This window comes from Urocitellus parryii, chromosome 6, assembly GCF_045843805.1.
Source record: "Urocitellus parryii isolate mUroPar1 chromosome 6, mUroPar1.hap1, whole genome shotgun sequence".
Lineage (NCBI taxonomy): Eukaryota > Metazoa > Chordata > Mammalia > Rodentia > Sciuridae > Urocitellus > Urocitellus parryii.
In genome coordinates this window covers 198,101,620-198,122,496 of record NC_135536.1, presented here as the reverse complement: position 1 = coordinate 198,122,496, position 20,877 = coordinate 198,101,620, and the positions used below count along the sequence as shown (strand labels likewise).

Sequence of the window (20,877 nt, the reverse complement as noted above, 5' to 3'; positions counted from 1 at the left end):
TGTCACTGATCTGAAGACTGAATACATCATTTTATTGGGTCGTGTCGGGGTCTTTACGTGGGTGTGATGTAAACAAGTTGCCGAGTGTCTTCTAGCTTGTGGGTCGTAGGCAGCTGTGTACACAGAACCCCAAGTCCCTCCAGGCGTGGGCTTCGTGTCCTCCCAGAGGGCGTGTGTCTGAGGTATGCTGTCGCAGGTGGACGACCCCTGTAAATACTGCAGAGACAGGCCATGGCCATGTGCCAGCCTCCGAGGCCTCTTGGCTGACAGGCCAGTGGTGCCAGGCCGCGACCCTGTCAGAGCCTCTTGCTCAAATTGCCACCGACGCTTCTGGTTTCCTCAAGTTCTCCTTCACGAGCTCCGGGCACCTGACTTTTCTCCGCCCCCTCCCATCATGGCTCCTTGACAGGCTGAGGTGTCACAGATCCCTGGAGTCCCCTGAGCCCCGACTGCGCCAGGAAGGCCCGGATCACCAGGAAGCCCAGGCTCGCCATGAGCACCATCTCGGCCGTCTTTGCTGATGCCAGGCACACCCTGTGGCCCTGGAGACAAGGAGGCCGGAATTAGAGGCCACAGGGCCTGAGGAGAGGCAGAAGTTCACATTTGCTGGCCACACCAACCCGCCTTTTTGCACTGGTTATCTCCCAACTGTGCAGCATCCCAAGGGGAGGACAGCTGGCCAAGAGGCTGGCAGGGCTCCAGGTGGGTGGGAGGGGCAGGTGTAGGGGAGGTGGGGCACAGTCAGCCAGGTGGCAGAGTCTGGGTGGCCCTGAGGGTGCAGCCCGCTCCAGTGTAAAAGGCTCTGCCGGGTGCATGTGAAGAGTGGATTTGGGGTAGGCGATCGAGGGAGCGAGGAAGCAGGTGTGGCAGGGAAGGGGCTGCGGCAGCCTGGGGTGGCCTGGGGGGCAGGGCTTGCCCGACAGCCACCTGCAGGTGCTGTGGTGCTGCTTGCAGGTGCTGTCCACCGGGCCACATGTGTGACACTTAAGGCCACACTGGTGCAGGGACGCAGGGTGTGCGAGGAGGAGGGGTGTGGCGGCTGCTCTGCCCCCTGAGGTGTGCAGAAGCCTGGTGTCCAGCTCTAGCTGCCCTGCAGGGCTTGTCATGCCCACACTAGGAGGCTGCGAGGGGCTCAGGACATGGGGGCTGGTTGTGGCCAGGACAGAAACACTGCCTCCCTCATCAGAGCGTCCACTTTGAACATTAAAATGGACACATTCAATGTACATGTGGGTCAATTAGGAGGAAATTCTGTTTGACCAAAATAGATGCTAAATAGCTTTCGTTAGACAGGATTTAACCAAACCTACTTAGCAGAAGCAGATAAGGAAGATGTGATGATTGATTGGACTTCTGCATAGTGAAGTGCTCTTTCCCCCCAGTACTAGCGACTGAACCCAGGGGCATTTTACCACTGAGCTATATTCCCAGCCCTTTTATTTTCTCACTTTGACCCAGGTTCTTGCTAAGTTGCTGAGGTTGCCCTCAGCTGGCCATCCCCTTCCTCCCTCCCATGTAGGGGGGTCACAAGCCCCCAGCTGATGCTAAAGTGGTTATTCAGGGAGTTCCTAATCTTGCCTCTAAGAATGCCTTGCCAAGCCAGGCACGGTGGCCAAGCCTGTGATACCTGTGGCTTGGGAGGCTGAGGCAGGAGGATCTTGAGTTCAAAGCCAGCCTCAGCAGCTTAGTTAGGCCCCAAGGCAACTTAGCGAGACCCTGATGAGACTCTGCCTCTAAATACAATATAAAAAAGGGCTGGGGATGTGGTTTGGTGGTCAAGCACCCCTAGGTTCAATTCCAGATTTAAAAAAAAAAAAACCCACAACATTTCCTTTTAAGAAAATGAGACGTGTTCATAACCCCAGTATTCCCCCATGTAAACCCCGTGAATGACAGTGGCCTCCTACCTTGGAGCCCCTGGTCTCCGGCAGGCCCGTCCAGCCCTGCACCTGCTGCACCCTTGTCTCCTCTGTCACCCTGGCTTCCTGCGAGGAGGGAGGACATAGGTGCATGGTTAGAGCTGCTGCCACAACCACACGGTGACAGTGCTGGACCCCACCTCATCACATACAGGGGGCCACCTTTTACAAGCTTTTTACTGCAGCAGAGCCCTTCAGGGAAGGGCAGGTGTCCCCACCTAGTCTGCAGGCAGCAGGAGCCTCCCGACCTCTGGCAGCCACTCTGATGGCAGCCTGGTTCTGTTTCAGCAGTTGCGTGTTCGTTTGGCAATCGTGATTTCTGTATGACCTTTGAACTATAAGTGACCTAAGAGTGATCTAAAAGGTCCTTAGTTGCCGTACTCAAGTCTTAGGTGTCTGTGTTGGGTCTGTGTGAGCCACGGAGACAGAGGGATGTGTTAAAACCTGTCATGACAGAGGTGAGCAACACTGGCCTCGCGGGATCTGGATGTTGAGGGCACAGTGACCCCAGGAGTCTGCCCTGCAGACTGAACCTCAGTGCTGCAGCGCCGTGAGGCAGAGGCTTTCCTGTGTAGTGTGTCCCTGTGCCGACGGTGTCAACACTGCCTCTGTCCAGCTGTGATCTGTGGATGCATCTCAGTGCTGTAGCTGCTGAAGTGGATGAGAAGCCCAGGCAGGCCGGGCGCCATGGCGCAGCCTCGGGAGGCTGAGGCAGGAGTCTCGAGTTCAAAGCCAGCCTCAGCAAAATCGAGGCGCTAAGCAACTCAGGGAGACCCTGTCTCTAAATAAAATATAAAGTAGGGCTGGGATGTGGCTCAGTGGTCATGTGCCCCTGAGTTCAATCCCTGGTACCCACTTCCCCAAAAAAAGAGAGGCACAGGCAGAACTGGCAGTTGGTCCTGAGCCATCACTGCCATCCAGTGGGGGACGGCTCTGTGGCCCTAGAGTTGCAGACTGGCCTCCCTGGCAGGAAGTGGCTCCAGTGGCCTGGATGCTCCAGGAAGCTGTCTGCCTGCTGTGTCCTGGTGGGGTGCTTGCTGGGAGGGCAGATGGAGGCCCAGCCAAGGCCCAGTCCTGAGTGCATGTTGTGAACTGCACAGTGACCTCCGGACAGCCCCAGGTCTGCTCTGCCAATGGAGACAGAGAGGCCCAGCGCCAGGTGCAGAAGCACACTCTGCAGGTTCGCCCTCCTTCCGACAGAAACAGGGCTGGCCCGGTCCCAGGGACGACCTGTGATGCCCGCGTCTCTGCCGTGGCCTTTACTTTATAACACTGCAAACTGCTTTTCTCAGACTCTGTAAAGGTGATTATGTGGTGTTTGAATTTTATTTTCCCAAAACTCTAGAAGAAATTTAGGTCTCTGCTTGGAGAAAATCTTATCTGGTCTGTTTTTAAAGCGTGCAGTTTCTTGTGTGGCACTAGACAGCTCAGAAAGCATGAGAAAGGCATGAGCTAAGGTGTCCAAGGACAGTGGTCGGGGCCAGCAGCAGCATGTGGACAGGTGAATTGACATGTTGGCCCTCTGTGCGGAGCTTCCTCAGTCTCTAGGGATCCTAACAAGTGAAACTTCACTGCTGACTGGAGGATCTTCCACTTGCTAAAGCACTTACGATGCATCTCAGATGTGAGGAAGGACCTCAAAACAAATCTCCCTTTGGAACGTCCTGAGCTGTTTCTCAGAAGCAGAGGCGGCTGGTCAGGCTGCTGGAATCTGAGCTTCAGACCCTGACTGGCCACAGGCTAGATGCTTCCCGTGAGCATTCTAAAATGGAAAGGGCTGTGCTCCTGGTGCCCAGTTCACCTCAGGGCACCCGGCCCCTGCTGGGCCCAGCCTCCACTGCCCACATAGGACCTGTGCCTCCTGCCCAAGTTAGGACTTTCTGACTCTCAAGATTCCTGAAGTGGAAGAGTCCTGAATTTTTATTCTCTCCTTTTGCTACAAGATACCTTCCTGTTGGCAGCCCACCTTAAGTTGTGTGCCTCCAGGTATAGGGGGGCTGCTGTGCATCCGCTCCTCAAACGGCTGTCCACCCCTCCCCACCAAATGTGGTTCAGATGGTATTTGAGAAAAATATCACAATAAAAAAATGTCCTAGTTCCTGCAGGATTGGTGAGGAATTAACTGTGCTGGGCCCTGAAGGGGTGACGGTCAGCCTCCAGGAGCCACCCTGGAGGACCCACACCTGCTGGCCAACGGCTGGACATTCTGTGTTCTCACAGCACTCCTAGATAAGCCCTGCTGCTGGGGGCCTGGACGTGCCCGCCAGGCTCTGGGCTGGGTGAGGGGAGCTCAGCCCAGGCGGGCCTGGCCTGGGCTGCCCTTGGGTCCTCCTGTGCCTCCAGAGGGGACGCCTCAGAGTGGAGGGCCAGCTTTCATACCGTCTGGGTTTCCTTACGCAGCTGGGACAGTGAGTCCACTACTCACCTCTGGGTCCAGGGTCTCCCAGCTCCCCAGTGGGACCACGATATCCAGGGGGTCCTCGAGCACCAGGGTGGCCGATGGAGCCAGGAGGACCTGGGGGCCCTGGGGGGCCGGCTGGACCAGGTCGCCCGATGGAGCCTGGTGCTAAAGGCTTCCTCAGGTGCGCTGCTAACTGTGCGATTTGCTCTTTTGGAAGACAGGGACAAGCATCAACTTCAGAGGGATCAGACAGGCTCACGGACAGCATGAGGAAGTTTTTGCATATCGACTAAAAGTGGTTTTAACTGTTTAGGGGGACCTCGAGGGCTACATGGGAGAACCCCCCTTCCTTGGAGTGCCTTCAATTCTAAGAATCAGAGAAGCAAAGAACGGCCACTGGGGAGCACCTAGGGAAGTGTCCCTCCAGGGCACAGAGGTTTGCCCACCGCACGCGGCACTCAGCAGACACCTAGGGCATCTCTGTGTGCTACCAGGCCGAGCCTCCTCTAGTACAGAGGCAGGAGCTCAGGTGTGGACACCCAGGATCCAGAGGTGGGGTGGCAGGGGGTGACTGAGGAGCAGCAGGCTGCCTGGACCCAGGCTCTGGGACCCAGGGGCAGGGCAGGGCAGGGGACAGCAGGGGACGTACCGCTTATCATTCCCCCACACAGCTCTCTGATGCGTTGCTCACTGGCTTCTTTCCCCTGAAAGTCACCCCCCAGTCATCAGCCAAGGGGCAGCATGCTGGCAGGCCCAGGACCCCACTGACGTTTGGCAAACACACCATCTAAACCCACTGCCCACTGCCCGCAGCACCAGCCGAGAAGAAAGAGCCACGCACCGGAACTCCAGGCTTCCCGGTGATGCCGGGGACACCCTGCACGCCCTGGAAGCCGAGAGGACCTGGGGGCCCAGGGACGCCCTGGACTCCGCTCGTGCCGTTGGGTCCTTGGATGCCTTTGGGGCCCAGCTCCCCTCGATCCCCAGCCTGTAGAGAAGCAGGACAAAGAGGGCTGGACCACACCTGGCCCACGGCCGGGAGCTGCCACCCCAGCTGCTCACATGTGGGCAGCACCCTGCGGGGCCAGCGGGGCCGAGGCGGGTGGGCCTGTGGGCTCCCGGGACCTGCCGGGGGAATACCTGCGGGCACTCACCTCTCCTTTAGGTCCAAGGGGGCCGCTGGGACCCTGCAGAGAGACCATGGTCAGTGAGTGGGAAGTGGCGGCCCAGGACCCGTCTGGCATGTTGCTGTTATTTTTTAAATATTTATTTTTTAGCTATAAGTGGACACAATACCTTTTTATTTTACTTTTATGTGGTGCTGAGGATTGAACCCAGTGCCTCACACGTGCCAGGCAAACGCTCTACCTCTGAGCCCCAGCCCCAGCCCCTGGACGTCAAGAGTCGAGGAAGAAATTAAAAATCATCTACAATCCATCAAAATATTACTGACAGGTTTCTTCCCTTCTAACCTAACTTTTTTGGCTGGGGATAGAACCCAGGGGAGCCTTGCCATTGAGGTACATCCCTGGACCTTTTTATTTTTCATTTTGAGACAGGGCCTCACTAAGTAGCTGAGGCTGGCCTGGAGCTTGAAGTCGTCCTTCCTCAGCCTCAGACCTGCGGGGATCATGGGGGTCACTGGGCCAGCCCCCTTTATTTCTCTACGTGAGCTTCTGCTATTGCCGAGAGGTTATTCACTCTTGATGTTTGTTAGTAGCTGCATCCTATTCTCTTGTTGTGGTTGGCATGTGAGTGTCCCCCAAAAGCTCACGTGAGAGTCAATGCAAGAAGGTTTAGCAGAGGCACTCCTCCGTGGGTTGGGACAGCCTTAACCCAATCAGGGAATTAATCAAATGATGGGATCGATGCGTGGTGGCTGGAGGCCAGGGAGGGTGCGGCTGGAGGAGGGGGCATGGCGGCACGGCTCGGTGTCTGGGAGTGGAGCCTCTCTCTCTTCCTGGTCACCACGTGAGCTGCTCCCTCTGCCACTCTTCCACTTGATGTTCCGCCTCACCTCCAGCCCCGAGGAACGGAGCCGGCATCATGGACTGAGACCTCGGAAACCGTGAGGCCTCAAGTAAACTCTTCTTCCCTAAATTGTTCTGGCTCAGATCTGCCAGTTTCAGGAGTGAGAAGCGGACTAAAACACTCTGGTACCCATCTGCTGTGTTTTCATGATTTTTACTACAGTATCCCAACTGACACTGAGCTGAACATCTCTGTCCTAAAACTCCGGGTCCTTCTCCAGCCGGGACCTACAATGACGGTCCCAGGTCCTCACCAGACAGCAGGTGGACTGGGGCCTGGCCACCCCTCTGTCCACACCCAGAGCTGACTGCCCATAGCCAAAGCCAAAAAGTCTGAGGGAGAGGGCCCTCTGCGCTTGCCGACAGAGGGGCAGAGACCCCTTGTGGGCTTTCCAGGGGCAGCTCTGTCCCTCTCGGTCACGACCCACCACCCCGTCAGTTTCAGGGCGGCTGGGTAGGGTGATTTTGGGGATTTCTGGGCTCCTGCTTATCAATACTGTTTAAGAATTTGCCAAAATAAATAAAGCACCTCTAACGAGATGGTCTTGGCTAGAGGAGTGAGAGGTCATGCTGGGCTGGCGGTGCCACCCGGGAGCAGGCGGTTTCTGCCCCCAGACTCCAGGGCAAGAAAACTCAGTTATAGCTTGAGCCTGGCCACTGGAAAGCCGGCAAGGACCTCACAGTCATTCGTCTCCGTTACAGGAAGGAGAGGCCGGAGCCTGAGTCCTCTCTGGGTAGGCCCCAGCTGTGGTCGATTCCCGAGAGGCACAGAGGAGTGACTTTCACAGAGCAGGTCACGGGTGAGACCCATCTCAGTATGCGAGCACCCACACCAGCCAGGCCCCGCCCCTCACTCCAAGGGTGGCCAGTGCCCAGGGGACACTGCACTTCTCCCCGTGCTGCCCAAGACGCTGCTGGTTCTTTTGCTAGGATCTGCAGATACTGACTTTGTCCATGGGAGAGCACCCCACCCAAACGGACTAGTTGGTTCACTTACCAGCTCGCCTTTGTCCCCAGGAAGGCCATCGGAACCCGCAATGCCCTGCAAAGAGTTCCAGCCTTAACAGCAGCTCTCAGACATCAGGTGTCTGACAGTCATCCCTGAGATGAGGCCCCTCACGGCCTCTGGGACCTGCGACCTAGCCAGGGACAGAGGCTTTCTGTGCCGGGCAGAGCTGTGCCTGGTTTTAGATGGAAAGGCCCCGGGAGCGTCTGGCGTAGGAGGAAGCAGGCTCTGCAGCAGTAGCCACAGCCCCCCCACCCTGAGCTTCTCCAGGAGAAGCAGGTGCCTTTAACGTGCTGCTGGCCGCGGGGCAAGAGCCCAGAGACGCTTTTGCAACACTAGTGTTCTGCACCGGAGGTTTCTGCCACCGCACCCAGGGCGCCACAGCATCTGTCTGGCCAGGGGTCTGTACTAGGAAGGCAGCCTGCTCCACCTGGGGCTGGTGTGCAGAGCTGTGGTCACTTGCTAAGCAGGAGTGAAGAAGATGAGGGGAAATGAGACCCAAGGGAGCCGTCCAGAACCCTAAAAGCAGACCCAGGGCCAAACAGCACGGAGCCACTGAAGCCGGAGGACTTGGGGATTGCACCTTGGCAGGACTCAGACCTGACCTGACCCCGGGCTGGCTCACCTGGTCTCCCTTAGGGCCTGTGGCACCTCCTGGGCCCTGGAGAGAGAAGGCGTGTGTTAGGGGGTCCCAGGAATTCACACAGGGCTCCTCGTGGGGAGGCAGCAACACCTCCCTCCCCCACAGGGCCTGAAGGCCTGTTCCCAGGCCACCCGCCCTTGTGCACTCAGCTCTGCTCTGGCCTCGGTCCCTTGAGTGCCAGCTTCCCCAGAGCCCCTCGTCCTTTGGTCCTGGTGGAGAGTGGGTCCTTTTCAGTTGGTGCTGGTGGTGACCGTGGATTGGGAAGCTGTCGCTGCACATGCAGCCCAGGACAGTGTCATCCCGGTGTGTTGGCTGAGGCAAAGATCCTAATTGTCTTCCCATCAGGTTGGAAAATTAGGGACATGTCTGGGAATTGCTAGGATCTCCTCTTAAAAAAATCCATTTGCAAAGTGTGGGAGCCTATGGAGGTGTGAGAGTGGGGCAGAGAGCCAGGACCCGCCTCACCCCCGGGACAGCCCGGCCCTGCAACCCTCTCCGAGGCCCCAGTGTTGTCGGCAGGTCCTCTGACCTCTGCTAATGAGGGTCCCCTGTCCTACTGTGTGGGGGGAGCAGCTCCCTGCCTCTGAACCCAGGGCCGTGTGCATACTCTGGAAAGGGCTCCATCTCTGCCCACTTGGACAGCCTAAGGCAGACCCGCTGGACCCCAGGGACCTGGTGGGACAGCCAGACCAACCCCGGCCTCTTCCCTTGGCCTTGGGAACTGAGGCCTTGCCCACCAACGGGGAGCAGGCCTTGCACCCTGAGCCACAGCCCTCCGCGAGCTTATATTGTCATCGATTTCAAGACTGGCAGGCAAAGGTCTCGGAAATTTCCAGTTGTTGGAACACTGGTGTTCTGCCTTACTTTATAGCAGTGTGACTCTTGGCCAGATCCAGCCTCAGCTGGCACCCTCAGGTGGTGCAGGGCATGGGTTCTGGGCCTCCACCTCACACCCCGCCCCAGTTACTGGGTTGTCCCCCCCCCCTCCCCCTGGGGCTGGAGGCTCCCCTCACCACCCAGGCGAGCAGCGGGGGCACTACTCTTCTCGCTGCCTGGATCCAACGGGCAGTGGTAATGGCCACTGGGGTACAAGAGCAGGGCATCACCTGCCAGGATAGCCACTTACCCGGTCACCCACATCGCCTCGGAGACCCTGGGGACCTGGAAGGCCGGGGTCTCCCATGCTGCCCTTCCGGCCCTGTGGACAAAGTTCCAGCCCGTGGGTGCCCATGGGAACTTGGCCAGGATCCCTGTCCTGCCCAGCCCACCAGGGGGCACTGCCCTGGCCTGGGTGTGTTGGCCACTGCACCAGGCCAAACTCCCACTCCAACACTACCTACCTGGAAGCCTCGCACACCAGGGGCTCCCGGAGGGCCCTGTGGGCCAAGAGCCCCCTGAAAGACAGAGTGTGAGCCGATGCCCCGAGGCCCAGCAGTCCCGGAGGGGACCCCGAGCCTCTGCGGCCTGGGGAGCCCGGTTCTGCCTCCCCATGCAGCTAGGTCAACATGGGGCTAGTCCCAAGTCATCTGAGGCCACACTGCTGGGGACAGAAGCAGGGCACCTCCTGGCGGGGGACAAGTGAGGGGTCTCTTAGGCCCTATTTGTCAAGGCAGACGCTCGGCAGTCACCAAAGGTCACGGATAGCCGGCGGGTCCTGTGGAGGCTGAGGCCTAGGCACCCCCACTTGTACTCGCTGGGTTCTAAGCTGTGCATTGGCACAGAGACCCGAGGACAGGGCAGCTCCTGGTGAGGGACCAGGAGTCAGGGTCCCTGTCTCTAACGTCTCCAGCTTTTGTGAGGCCGGCCCGTCAGTACCCCCATAGTGCCACCCTGTCCTGCTCAGAAGCCAGCGCCCACTCCTCCGGGCTGTGCCCACTCACCACTGAGCCCCTGTGACCAGCCTCACCACGCTCCCCAGGCACGCCAACATCTCCCTGACAGAGAGAAAAGGGTATGAGGGCGGGTCCCAAACACACGTCCGGGAGGGGCAGGGTTCCTGCAGAGTGGGGAGGACCTGGGTACTCACAGGGACTCCTGGCTCTCCGGAGGGGCCAGCCTCACCCAGTTCCCCAGCTCTACCCTGGAGAATGGAGGGGAGCGTAAGGCCTCAGCCTCCCAGGACAGGACCCTGCCTGCCCCTCACCAGAAGGAAGCTGCACATACCGGTTCTCCCTTCTCGCCCTTGGCGCCGGCGCGTCCAGGGAGGCCCTGCAGGAGAGAGCTCCCAGTTAAGGCTGCCGAGTCCTCCCGCACTCAGGCAGGGGCCGGGCCACCTCTGGCCCTGCAGACCCAAGGGTGGCTCTGACGGCTTCCCTTGCCTCTGGTGTAGTGTTCCTCAAGAGCCCAGGCAAGGCCCACAGACGCCCTGCAGTGCCCATGAGGACACAGGCCTAGACACCACAGGCCCCTGTCCACAGGTCCCACTGGGCACCAGAGCTAAGCCAGACCCCAGAGGGTACAGTTCCCAGGGAGACCCACAGGAGCCAGCCTGACCCCGCCCCCCGCTCAGGCACTCACCGGCAGCCCGTTGGGACCCTTCTCTCCTGGGGCTCCGCTGCGGCCAGCCTCCCCCTGCCAGGACAGCAGTTGGGATGGGAGGGGGACAGACGCTGAGGCCTCAGGAGGCCGGCTCTCCCCAGTCACCCTCTCCCAGCCTGCCCAGCACCCACCTTCTCGCCGTCGAGTCCTGGCACCCCGTCCCGGCCATCCTTGCCTGGCATGCCCTGGGGACAAGGGACAGCGTCAGGCCTCCCCTTCCTCCACAGCCCTGTTCCCCTCAGGGCAGCCTCTTCTACCCCCTGCAGTGGGGTCTGTCCCTGGAGCACCTGGGAGGGCATGTGACAACCTGTGCCACCCTCACAGACCAGCCCAGGGAGAAAGGCAGGCTGGCGCACTGGCCAGGCACAGTGCCCAGGACGCTCGGGCACCCCAGTCCCACCGGCACCCTTCCTGCTCATGAGCTCTGCAAGCAGACGAGCCCTGCCTGGTCCCTGGGCTCTGCAGGGCTGCGGTGGCAGAGGACCTCGGCTGGGGCAAGAGGGAAACGCAGGGCCGCTGGCCGTCCAGCTTTACTTTGTCGAGAAGGTGACAGCCAAGGGTTAGACCACGCATGGGCCCTTCTGGGAGGGACCCCTGTCTGACCGTGGTCAGAGGCCTGCTGGGCTGTGCACGGCCAGCTGGGAGCACAGTAGCGCGGGCCTCCTGCCAGCTCCAGGGCCTCCTGCCAGCTCCAGGCCACCTGCCTGAGCACGCTGCGGCAGCCATGGGGACTCACCGGCTCGCCAGCTGGCCCCGCCATTCCAGGGATCCCTGTGGGACCGGGTCTGCCCTGAAGGACACAGAGGGAGGCAAGAGCAGCAGTTGGCACCTGGGGAGTCTCCAGCCATGGCCCTCCAGGCACGAGGCACATGCTCTGGGTGGGGGCAGCCACCCAAGGACCGGAGTGGGGAGAAGACTCTCGGTGGTGCCATGGACGCTGCAAACCCCAGGACTCCCAGCCCCTCGGCTTCGCAGGCGCGTGTGGAAGTCGCCGCAGGCAGGCAGGTTGGGCACTCCCGTCCCTTTGGCTCACTTCAGGAGATGCCCGCCTGGCTCAGGACTCGCACACCTAGACCGAGAGTGGCTTTCTCCCTTGTTCCCTCTACACAGCTGAGAACCTGGGCACTGGGGACTGTGCTCTGTCCAGGGCCCTGCACCGTGTCCCCCTTGTGTGCCCCTCCCTGCAGCAGCTGCCTCCTGGGGTGGGCCAAGGGCTTCCGTGCAGGCTTGGGAGGGGCAGGGGAGGGCTGCAGTCCTTCCAGGGCTAAGCCCCAATGTGTCCAGCAGCTGGTCCCCACCCATTCCCAGGTGACATCCTGGAATGGGGAGGTCCCTGAGACCCCATTCAGGTCCCCCCACATGCACCCCCACCCCTGACACCAGCTAAGAATAGATAAGATTCGTCCCCAGAAGACTAGAGAATCAAAGTCTCTGCTACTTACAAGGTCACCTTTGGGGCCACGGAAACCTTCTGGGCCCCTCTCGCCTCTGTCACCCTGAAGAGGGAAAATGTTAATGTCACAGAGAAGGCAGGAGAGCCAGACTGACATGTGACCCGATGGGAGCCCTCCAGGTGTGGCCAGAGATGGCCAGACAGATGCTACTGAGGGTCATGGGGGGTCAGAGGGAGGACCCACTTCACCTCCAGGAAGACTGAGGGGCAGATCTCCTACAGAGGGTGGACCCTCCCATCACAAGTTCCTCAGGTGTCCCCAGCTGCACTAGGGGCTCCCAGGCATGCACAGAACCCTGCACCATCCCCCCAGTACTGTGGCCACCCCCCAGGTGTGCTACAAGCCACCAAGACGGGCCCCTGGGACAGCAAGCCTGGGGCTCAGCCAGCCGCAGCAGGGGAGGTCTCCGAGGGGGTAACGGCAGAAGGAGAGGCCAGAGGGCCTGGGCCTCCATGGGGCCCTCCACTGCAGACGCACACGTACCACTTTCCCAGGTGCTCCCGGAACCCCAGGGGGGCCTCGGAACCCAATGGGACCCTGGAAAGGAGAGTGGGCCTTGGGACTCTTTTGCAGGAATGGGGACTCAGAGGGAGGCCACAGCCAGCTGCTGAGCACCTCCAACCCTGAGCCACATGAAGGTGGGGGCAGGACCAGCCCAGGCCCCATAGCCACCTGGGCCAGCCTTGGCTGGCCACGGCACCTCACAAGCCCAGCAGAACTTACTTACCCGGTCCCCAGGGGGCCCAAGTGGCCCTGGAAGTCCTGGCAATCCTCGGGGACCCTGTTGGGAGAGAGCTGGAGCTGTACAGCTGGAATGCACCTCACCAGGCCACCGCGGGCCTGGCTCTGGGGGAGCTCGGTGCGCACAGTGGAACCAGCCCCTCTCCTGCGCTGACCGTCCCCGAGTCTGAGGGCGGCTGTCTGTGGGGCTCCCGTTCTATGGGTCTCACCTGCAGCCCCACGGTGCCTGGGATGCCAGCAGGACCAGGGGGGCCAGGGTCACCCTGCAATAGAGAAAGTGGTGGTCAGGGGTTCATCCTGGCTCTTCCAGCACCTTCCGCTGCCCTCCAGGACCCACCAGAGCCAGGCAGTAAGGGGCACTGCTCCCACTTCACATCTGAGCCAGAGAGGCCGAGTGAGGGTCACGTGTCACCTGGGCTCTGCCCCTCCCCGGGCTGGGGCTGGGGTCTCTTGTGGCACAGTCCCCTGGCCCTTCCAGACCTCCCCTCCTGGTTGAGTAGGTGTGGCCCCTACCATCATGCGCCAGTTCTCATCTGGTCATTCCTGCCCCACTAAAGGGTGTCCCCGACCTCGTTCCCAGCCGGAGGTGAGGAGGGGCAGATGCCCTCTGTCAGCAGGCCACGTGGGGCCAAGGCACTCAGCACCCCTCCCAACCCCAGGGGAGCGTTCACATGAGGTCAGGCTGGTGGGGGTCTGTCCAGGGACCCTGCTCCAATCACCAGTTCTGACCAGCTAGACCTGTCTAGGGGACAGACACAGCAGGTGTCAACTCGGGGGGAGCCCATGAGGCTGTGCCACCCTCCCCTGGTGATTCCAGGCCCACCCCCAGCCCAGGCCAGACCCTCCAGGGTCAGTGCCCAGGCACAGTCAGCATGGTACCTTCTCACCATCCTTGCCGACTTCTCCCTGCTCCCCTTTGTAGCCCGTGGGCCCCTGAAAGCAAACATAGAAATCATAGCCCCCAGACCCTTGGGCACCCTCCTCAAGCAGCACTGAACTCAGGCCTACACAGCCAGTCAGCCCAGGATCTAGCCACAGTAACACCACAGCATTCAGGACCAAAGACCCGGGCCCAGGTAGGGGAAACAGGCCTGAGAGGCACTGTGACCTACCAGGGGGCCCTGGGCCAGCCCTGTTCCCCTCCTGGGCTTCCTCTGATCACCACCGTCCAGGCCCAGCCCAGCCACACCAGATTTCAGCATGTTACTGGGGTGGAGAGGGGGGGATGGGGTTCCAACACCACTTTCCCCCAGTGAGGCCCTGGACCCCCATATCCCTGAAATCCCCCAGCCACGAGGAGATGCCTCTTGACAGTGGGGAGGTGAGCTCAGCCCAAGTCACCCTGCAGCCACCACTCACCTTGAACCCTGGCATTCCTGGGGGACCTGGGGGACCTGGTGGGCAGATGGCAGGGCACTGTTGGAAGACAGAAGAGTCAGACCCCAATCCAACAGGGCAGGATCCCCAAGAGAAGTCAGCATCCCGAGGGGCCACATGGAAGGCCACGTGGAAGGCCACGCCATCGGGGGGACTACGGATGAGCCCAGACAAGGCGTGTCACTCAGGGCCGGCCTTGGGCTGTGGCGAGGGGCTGTGGCGAGGGGCTGTGGCGAGCCCAGCCGTGGCTGGGGGCTTCCCTCCCAGACGTCCAACTTCTGGGCAGGTGCTGGGTTTCCAAGCAGCCATTCACAGGCGGACTGCTGGCTCTACCAGAGACCTCATCCTCTGACCAGGCCACCGTGAGCCCAGGCAACAGGTGTGACGCTCTGGCTTGAAGGCACCCTGAGCCGGAGGCAGGGGACCCTGGGAGGATGTGTAGATTTCTAGATCATTCCACACGGCACAGGGCAGGCTGGGCAGAGAGGCAGAGCTGGTCCTATCAACTGCCCACTGTGACCCGTCCTTGCGTCCAGCATTCTTGTCCCTTCCAGGACATGACCTGGTCAAGCACTCCGCACACAGCAGACGGACAGCTGCAAACAGCCCTCAGCATTAGCCAAAGGCATTATCACTTTCTCCCCATGGAAACGGGTGCTCGTACTGTGCACAGCTCACAGACAGAGAAGCAGACCTTGTGCCCCAGGCTCAGGACAGGGCTCAAGACCCAGGTAAAAGTCCGTGACGAGGGACACACTGCCTGCCGTGCCCAGGGCAGAGCGGCCGGTGCAGGACTGAGTTCTCATCTGACGTGACTGTAGTGATTTGAGCTCTGCATCACCCCACAAGGCTAGTGGCTTTGTGAGGGACAAAGCAGGTCCAGATGGTGGCAGGGCAGGGTGGGGAGGGTCAGGGTGGGCCCCGCGTGACTCCTGACCTGCCCGCACTGAGCACCCATCAGCAGGGAGCTCCCTAGGGCCCTGGCGTCCTGCCAGAGGCAGTGCTGTGTTGGGGGTCCCCAAGATGGCGATCGTGGCCAGATGCTTCCCGCTAAAGCAAGCACCCCCTGCCCCCTTCACAAATGGCCACAAGCGCCCACCTGCAGATCTGTAGCACCTTCGGGGAGGACCCCAGGGTGTCCCTGAAACACAGAAGGAGGCAGCTGAGTCCACCTGCCCTCCCACCCACTTTCACCATGACCTCCCCCACCCGGAGCTGGGGACCCCTCATCCCATCTCCCAAGTGACAGTGCCACCTGGACCATCCTCAGTGCATGTGACAATGACAGAAACCACCTGTCCCTGACAATGACAGAAACCACCTGTCCCTGAGGCAGGGGGGCCTCAGATTCTGGCCTGGACCTTGCCCCAGCTTGTTCCTGGGGAGTGGCCAGCATCTCCAGGGTCATGTGGTCTGGGTGAGGGTCCAGTCCAGCACTTGTATGCTTCTAGGGAAGGCCATGCCTGGGACTTCAGGGCCCCTACCCAGTACTTACGGGAGGTCCAGGAGGTCCTGGGGGGCCAGGCAGGCCTGGGAGTCCAGAGGGTCCCTGGGGAGTGATCATGACTCAGACAGAGCCAGCCCCACTGAGTGACCAGCTTTGCCCGAGGACAAGGACACTCCCAGCTCCCTCCTCGCCCTGGACAATAGCTGCGCTGGCTCGGCCTGCGTGGTGTCCTGATATCTGGGATGTCCCCTTGCCTGGGCTCTGTCAATGACCACAAGGAACGGGGAAGAGGGACGGGGAGCCACTCACCGGGGGACCACGGAGGCCGATGCCACCTGGGAGGCCGCTCACTCCCGCCTCTCCCTGGGGAGTAAAGAAGTGAGAGGGAGGGAGCCTGCACCCAAGGAGCCACACAGGTCCTGGGGAGGGACCCCCCGGGCCAGTGTGCTCTCTCTGAAGGGACAAGGGCTCTGGGTATGGGCCATATCCTGAGAAGTTCCACCCCTGCCGTGGTGTGGGACACCCCAGCCCAAGTGGCTCTGGGTATGGGGACAGCCCTGGGAGCTCAACGGCCTGGGCCAAGGCCATGAGGGTGTGCAGTACTCACGGGGGGTCCAGGGAGGCCTTTGCCCTGCAAAGCCAAGCACAGGGTCAGAGCACAGGGTGGGCTCACCCTGCCACCCCAAGGCAACAGAAGGCACCTCAGGGCATTGACCCCCGCAAAGGGCACAGCCTAGGTAGGACCCCAGGACCCCACTCCAGGGCCCAGCCTCTAGGGGAGACCACAAGGGGCAGCTTGATAGGTCTGGACACTCTGGCTCAAACCCCCAGGGAGAGGACAGTACTCACCCCCAGCCCGGGTGGCCCCGGAGGTCCTAGACTTCCCTGAGGAGGAAAATGGGTATCGGTGGGCCTGTCCCCAGCCGCCCCAAAGTCTGATCCAACTCCTCCAAGGAGGAGGGACAGGGACAGAAGTCCCTTTCTCGGAAGACCAAAAAGGAAAAGGGGCTCTGCTGCCCCAGCAGCCTGGGCGGGATCCTCTGCTGGCTGTCCTGGTGGCCAGGACAGCACTCTTCCTGCAAGGCTCTGGGGGCTCAGCCACCACGGCAGTGCAAGGCCAGGGATGGCACCAGCCAGGCGGAGGCACCCCTCACACCAGCCCCAAGAGGCTGCTGGCACCTCAGGCCTCCACCCCACGAGGCCACAAGTGCTGCAGCTGGTCAGCCTGCGGCCTCCTGCTGCCGCATCCCCTGCCTTTGCAATGACAGGTCTGCAGGCCCCGGAAAGGCACAAGCCTGCGCCTGAACGGGAGCCAGAGCTTCCCTGAGAGCCTGGGACCAGCCCATCCCAGGTGGGCATCAGTGGCCTCCCTGGCCATCAGCTGCTTCCTCTCTGATGCTTTTAGCTCAGATGCTGCACACAGAGTTCCTGAGGGCAGGCTGTCAGGACAGGCGTGTCCCTACCCAGCTCTCCTCTTCTTGGTGATGCTGTGTGCCTGGGGCCGGGAGCGCCTGCTGGCCGCCAGTCACCTCTCATGAGGGAGGAGAGAGCTGGTAGGACTGGTTTATTCTCAGAAGCCACAGGAGGGAAAATCGGCTAAAGAAAGTACCAGGTGACTTCAAATGATGGCCATGACAGTCCGATGTGGGACACAGAAGGCTGGCCACTGCCAGTGCAGCCAGGACTCTGAGGATGGGGTACCTGGTGCTGGTCGCCACCCCCCAACCACACCAGCTGTCCACAGTCTGAACCCCAGGACAACTCTGACCAGACGTGGGTGTGGGACAGGGAGGCAGCCGCAGTGGCTGGCCACCCGGCACCCTCTGCCTGCCTGCTCCTCTATGGGGACAGGGGCCCAGCCAATACAGTCATGGTCACCGCTCTTAGAACTTCCAGCCCCATGGCCTTGTGGGAAACTCCACCTGGCAACCACCTGGCCAAGCGACATAGCCACCTGGCCAAGGGACAGAGCCACTGGACTTGGGGCAGGAACTTACCCGTTCTCCAGGGGCACCTTTGGGTCCAGGGGGTCCATCCCGCCCAGTCAGACCCTTGGGAGGGAATCAGAATCGGGGATCAAGAGACCATATGGGAAGCACTTGTCCCCCACCCCCAAAACAAAAATGAACACAGATCTTTCCTTCACTGAAAGGAGCCCAGAGGTGACAACCCTTGGTCTGGCTCTGCCGTCTGTGGACCTAGCTCCCCCAGAGCTGGGGGGCGGGGAGTCAGTGGGGAGCCAGCTGCAGGCCCTGTGGGGACAAGCTGCTCAGACAGCAGTTCACTTCTCAGACTCTGGCCTGCTGAACCTGGGGCCCAGCCTCCAGCCCACCTCAAAACCCGGGCCAGGCTGGGCGAGGGGGCCCCCGCCAGCACGGGCAGAGGAGCTTGACAATGGGCACTTGTTCCCGCATCAGCCAGAGCTGGCAGGACCTCCAGCTCTGCTGTGGGCTGGCTCTGTCCCCCACCAGGCCTGGCAGGGTCTGGGCCGGGGCCAGGGAGACTTCTGTCAGGACTGGGTTTCCAGCCTGAGCAGGCCCAGCGGGAGAACACCAATTAGAAGGTGACCCTTAGTCTGCGAGAGCAGGGGCTGTACACTCACGTCCACACCAGGCAGTCCCGGCAGACCTGCCTCTCCTGGCTTCCCTGGCTTGCCTGGGGTCCCTTTTGGTCCCTGAGCAGGAGGAAAGGGCAGACTTGTGAGGGAGGGTCCAGCCTCAAACCTTGTCTTCAACAAGGAAAAGTGCCGGGTACCACCTAGGCGTCCAAGAACGCTGGCCCCAGGAAGACTACCCTCCCCATCTTTCAGTCCCCTCAGTAGTGATTTACCTGGTAGATTCAGGTTCCCCACCCCAGGCCAGCAGCCTGTGTGGGATTGCCAGTGTTTCCAGTGCCCCCAATCCTTACAGCTAGACGAGGTGAGGGGCCTGGGGCAGCTCCAGGCTGGGGAGACCATCAGAGCTGCATTTGTCCCCCTTGCCTGGCCTGCCTGGGCACTGGCCCAAAGAAAGCTTCCAGCCAGACCTGCCTCCAGAGACATCGAACCCCACACCTTCTCCTCCCACCCTCTTCCTGGCTCCAGCCCCCACTCCAGCCCTGAGGCCTCTCCTAGGCCCAGCATGGTGGGACCTGGCGTCAATGACCTTCTGTTCTCTGTGTCTATCCCTCCTCGCCAGATGGAAAGAGGCTGCCCCTCTCTCCAACTAAGGACACTCACCGGGGGCCCAGGCAGACCTGGAGGACCAGCTTCTCCCTGCAGAGGGAGAGAGGCCAGGGTTTAAGTGTGAGCCCAGGACCCACGTGCCCAATCCCAGTAAGAGGGGTATTGGGAGGCCAAGGCCCTGGGCCACTAGGATGTAGTCCAACATGGCCCCAGAACAGCTGCCCTGTGGTGGGGGAAGGGAGGCTTATGGCCATCAAGGCAAAGCTTGCTGGAGACTTGCAGGGAGGCTGAGGGGGGGGGGGTTGTGGCTCTCCATGGCCCTCCCCAAACCCTGACAGGGAACAACAGGTGAGGACGGCCCTATAGGGATCCCTGCCCTTCCTGGAGGTGGCTGGCTGGACAGGGGAGGTCTTTGTCCTGGACCATCCCAGCCGCCAGGAGCTGCCCCAGTAGGAGCTGCGCCACCCCAAATCAGTGGGCTCACACTGGCCCAGGATACCATAGAGGATGCCATCTCTGGGGCTAAATGTGTCCCCGAGCCCCTCCAAGACTGGCTCCAGCCCCCAGCATCCCCCAACAAGACCCACAACCCCCATCCACCCAGAAGGGCCAGCCCCACACCAGCACAGAGCCCAGGGCCCATCTCCCACAGAAGCACAGCCCCTCAGGAGACCCAGAAACACACCTCAGTGTCCACATTTCTGGCCCCAGGACCACCATGCTACCCCACCTCAGGTTCTGCCCGGAGCAGGAACAAGGAGTGTCTTTGTCCCTTCAGTCCAACACGGGCACTGGCTCATCACCCTGTATGGCCCCAGCTCTGAAGGTGGGACTTGTTTTTGTCTCCATCAGGAAGGCTAGGACCAGAGCTAGAATGCAGGGAACCCCCAGCCCAGCCCACCCCCAACTCACATCGATGCCATCCTTGCCCGGCTTTCCAGGTGGCCCTTGGGGGCCAGGAGGGCCTCGAGGTCCTGCTTTCTGAAATGTAGAAAAGTCATTAGGGAGGTATCCCTACCCACCGCAGTCCCACAGGTCAGCCCTCCAGCCTGCTCAGGGTACAGGGTCCCTTCTTCCCCTCCAAGCAGCTCCGGGGTCTGAACTAGAGCCCACCACCCTGCGAAGCCTGGCGCCAGCGCGCAGTTTAACCACTGCATCTCTCTGGCTAGGAGTGGTCAGGAACAAAGGCGACACTGTCCTTCCAGCCCCGAGGCAGCGCTGGCAGCAGCAGGGCCAGGCCGGCGAGGGGTAGGTGGCCGCCAGGCTCATCCCCGACGCGTCTCGGCGTCCGTGGGGCTCTGCGGGACTCCGCGCGCCCGCAGCGAGGTGGCCGGTCCGGGGTGGCGCGGCGGGGGTCGTCCCGGGTCGCGCGCCTGGACCTCCAGCCTCAGTCCCAAACCCTCGACGGCCCTTGAGCAGTTGACCCGGGGCGGCTCGCGGGCCGCTCACCTGCGCCGCGGCGGCGGCCAGGAGCTGCCCCAGCAGGAGCAGGGCCAGGGTGGGCGCTCGGGCCATGGCTGGGTGCACTCTGAGCGGCTCAGCGGCGGCGGCGCAGGGCCCGGGGCGGAGGGCGGTGCGCGGCCGGCCGCTCCGCCCCGCCCCGCGGCACAAGCCCCCATTCAGCCGGCCCACCTGGGCGGGCGGGGCGCGGGCGCGGGCGCGGGCTGGGCCAGCCTCCGGCATTTTCTGGCCGGCCCGGAGTTAAAATTATCCCAGGCTGGCGCCGGGCACACACACACCTTTCAGCCGACAAGAAAGGCTCCTTTCTCCGCAGTCGAGAGTTGGAGGGGCCTTTTAGGAGGGGGGGGGCAGCAGGCTGCCCCAGCCCAGGAGACCTCCGTGGGTGAATCCACGTGGGTCACCACTGACACCCTGTCTCCTCAAGAGAGAACAAAACGGTCCCCCTGGAAGACAGGGGGCAGCAGCTCCTTATCCTGGTCCTGAGGGAATTTGTCACCAACAGGACCCTAAGACTGCTGCACTTACCCTACCCTGACACTGCAGCAGGGTGAGCGCTGGCCTGGGACGGGCCTCCAAGCTACCCTAGGCACATCTCAATGTTCAGGTTCCCCAGGGGGCCGGAACCCATGCAGGATGGCCGCCCACCACGGATCCTCAGGCTTCTGAGAGTGCTGGCCCCTGCAGGGTGTGTTGGAGC

At 61.4% G+C, this 20,877-nt stretch overlaps 1 protein-coding gene across 1 annotated transcript; it reads right to left on the bottom strand.

Moving 5' to 3' along the window:
- Nucleotides 1-351: 351 nt before the first annotated feature.
- Nucleotides 352-20,234, bottom strand: Col9a3 (collagen type IX alpha 3 chain). The gene is made up of 32 exons (XM_026407844.2): nt 20,169-20,234; nt 19,632-19,700; nt 18,774-18,809; nt 18,159-18,230; nt 17,554-17,607; nt 16,406-16,441; nt 16,164-16,187; nt 15,866-15,919; nt 15,605-15,658; nt 15,209-15,250; nt 14,092-14,148; nt 13,612-13,665; nt 12,942-12,995; nt 12,719-12,772; nt 12,475-12,528; nt 11,980-12,033; nt 11,274-11,327; nt 10,669-10,722; nt 10,517-10,570; nt 10,163-10,207; nt 10,026-10,079; nt 9,880-9,933; nt 9,340-9,393; nt 9,126-9,197; nt 7,982-8,017; nt 7,348-7,392; nt 5,475-5,507; nt 5,162-5,308; nt 4,970-5,024; nt 4,345-4,527; nt 1,908-1,985; nt 352-542 (listed from the first exon to the last, which is right to left on the bottom strand). The coding sequence occupies exons 1-32, from the start codon at nt 20,232-20,234 to the stop codon at nt 352-354; spliced, it is 2,043 nt and encodes a 680-aa protein (XP_026263629.1).
- Between the last annotated feature and the right edge of the window lie 643 nt (nt 20,235-20,877).

Coding starts and splice junctions, on each gene's coding strand:
- Col9a3 (XM_026407844.2), bottom strand. CDS start 20,234: ATGGCCCGAGCGCCCACCCTGGCCCTGCTCCTGCTGGGGCAGCTCCTG. Junction 19,701..20,168: donor TGGCCGCCGCCGCGGCGCAG/GTGAGCGGCCCG, acceptor TCTACATTTCAG/AAAGCAGGACCTCGAGGCCC. Junction 16,188..16,405: donor CGGGGCCACCCGGGCTGGGG/GTGAGTACTGTC, acceptor TTGGCTTTGCAG/GGCAAAGGCCTCCCTGGACC.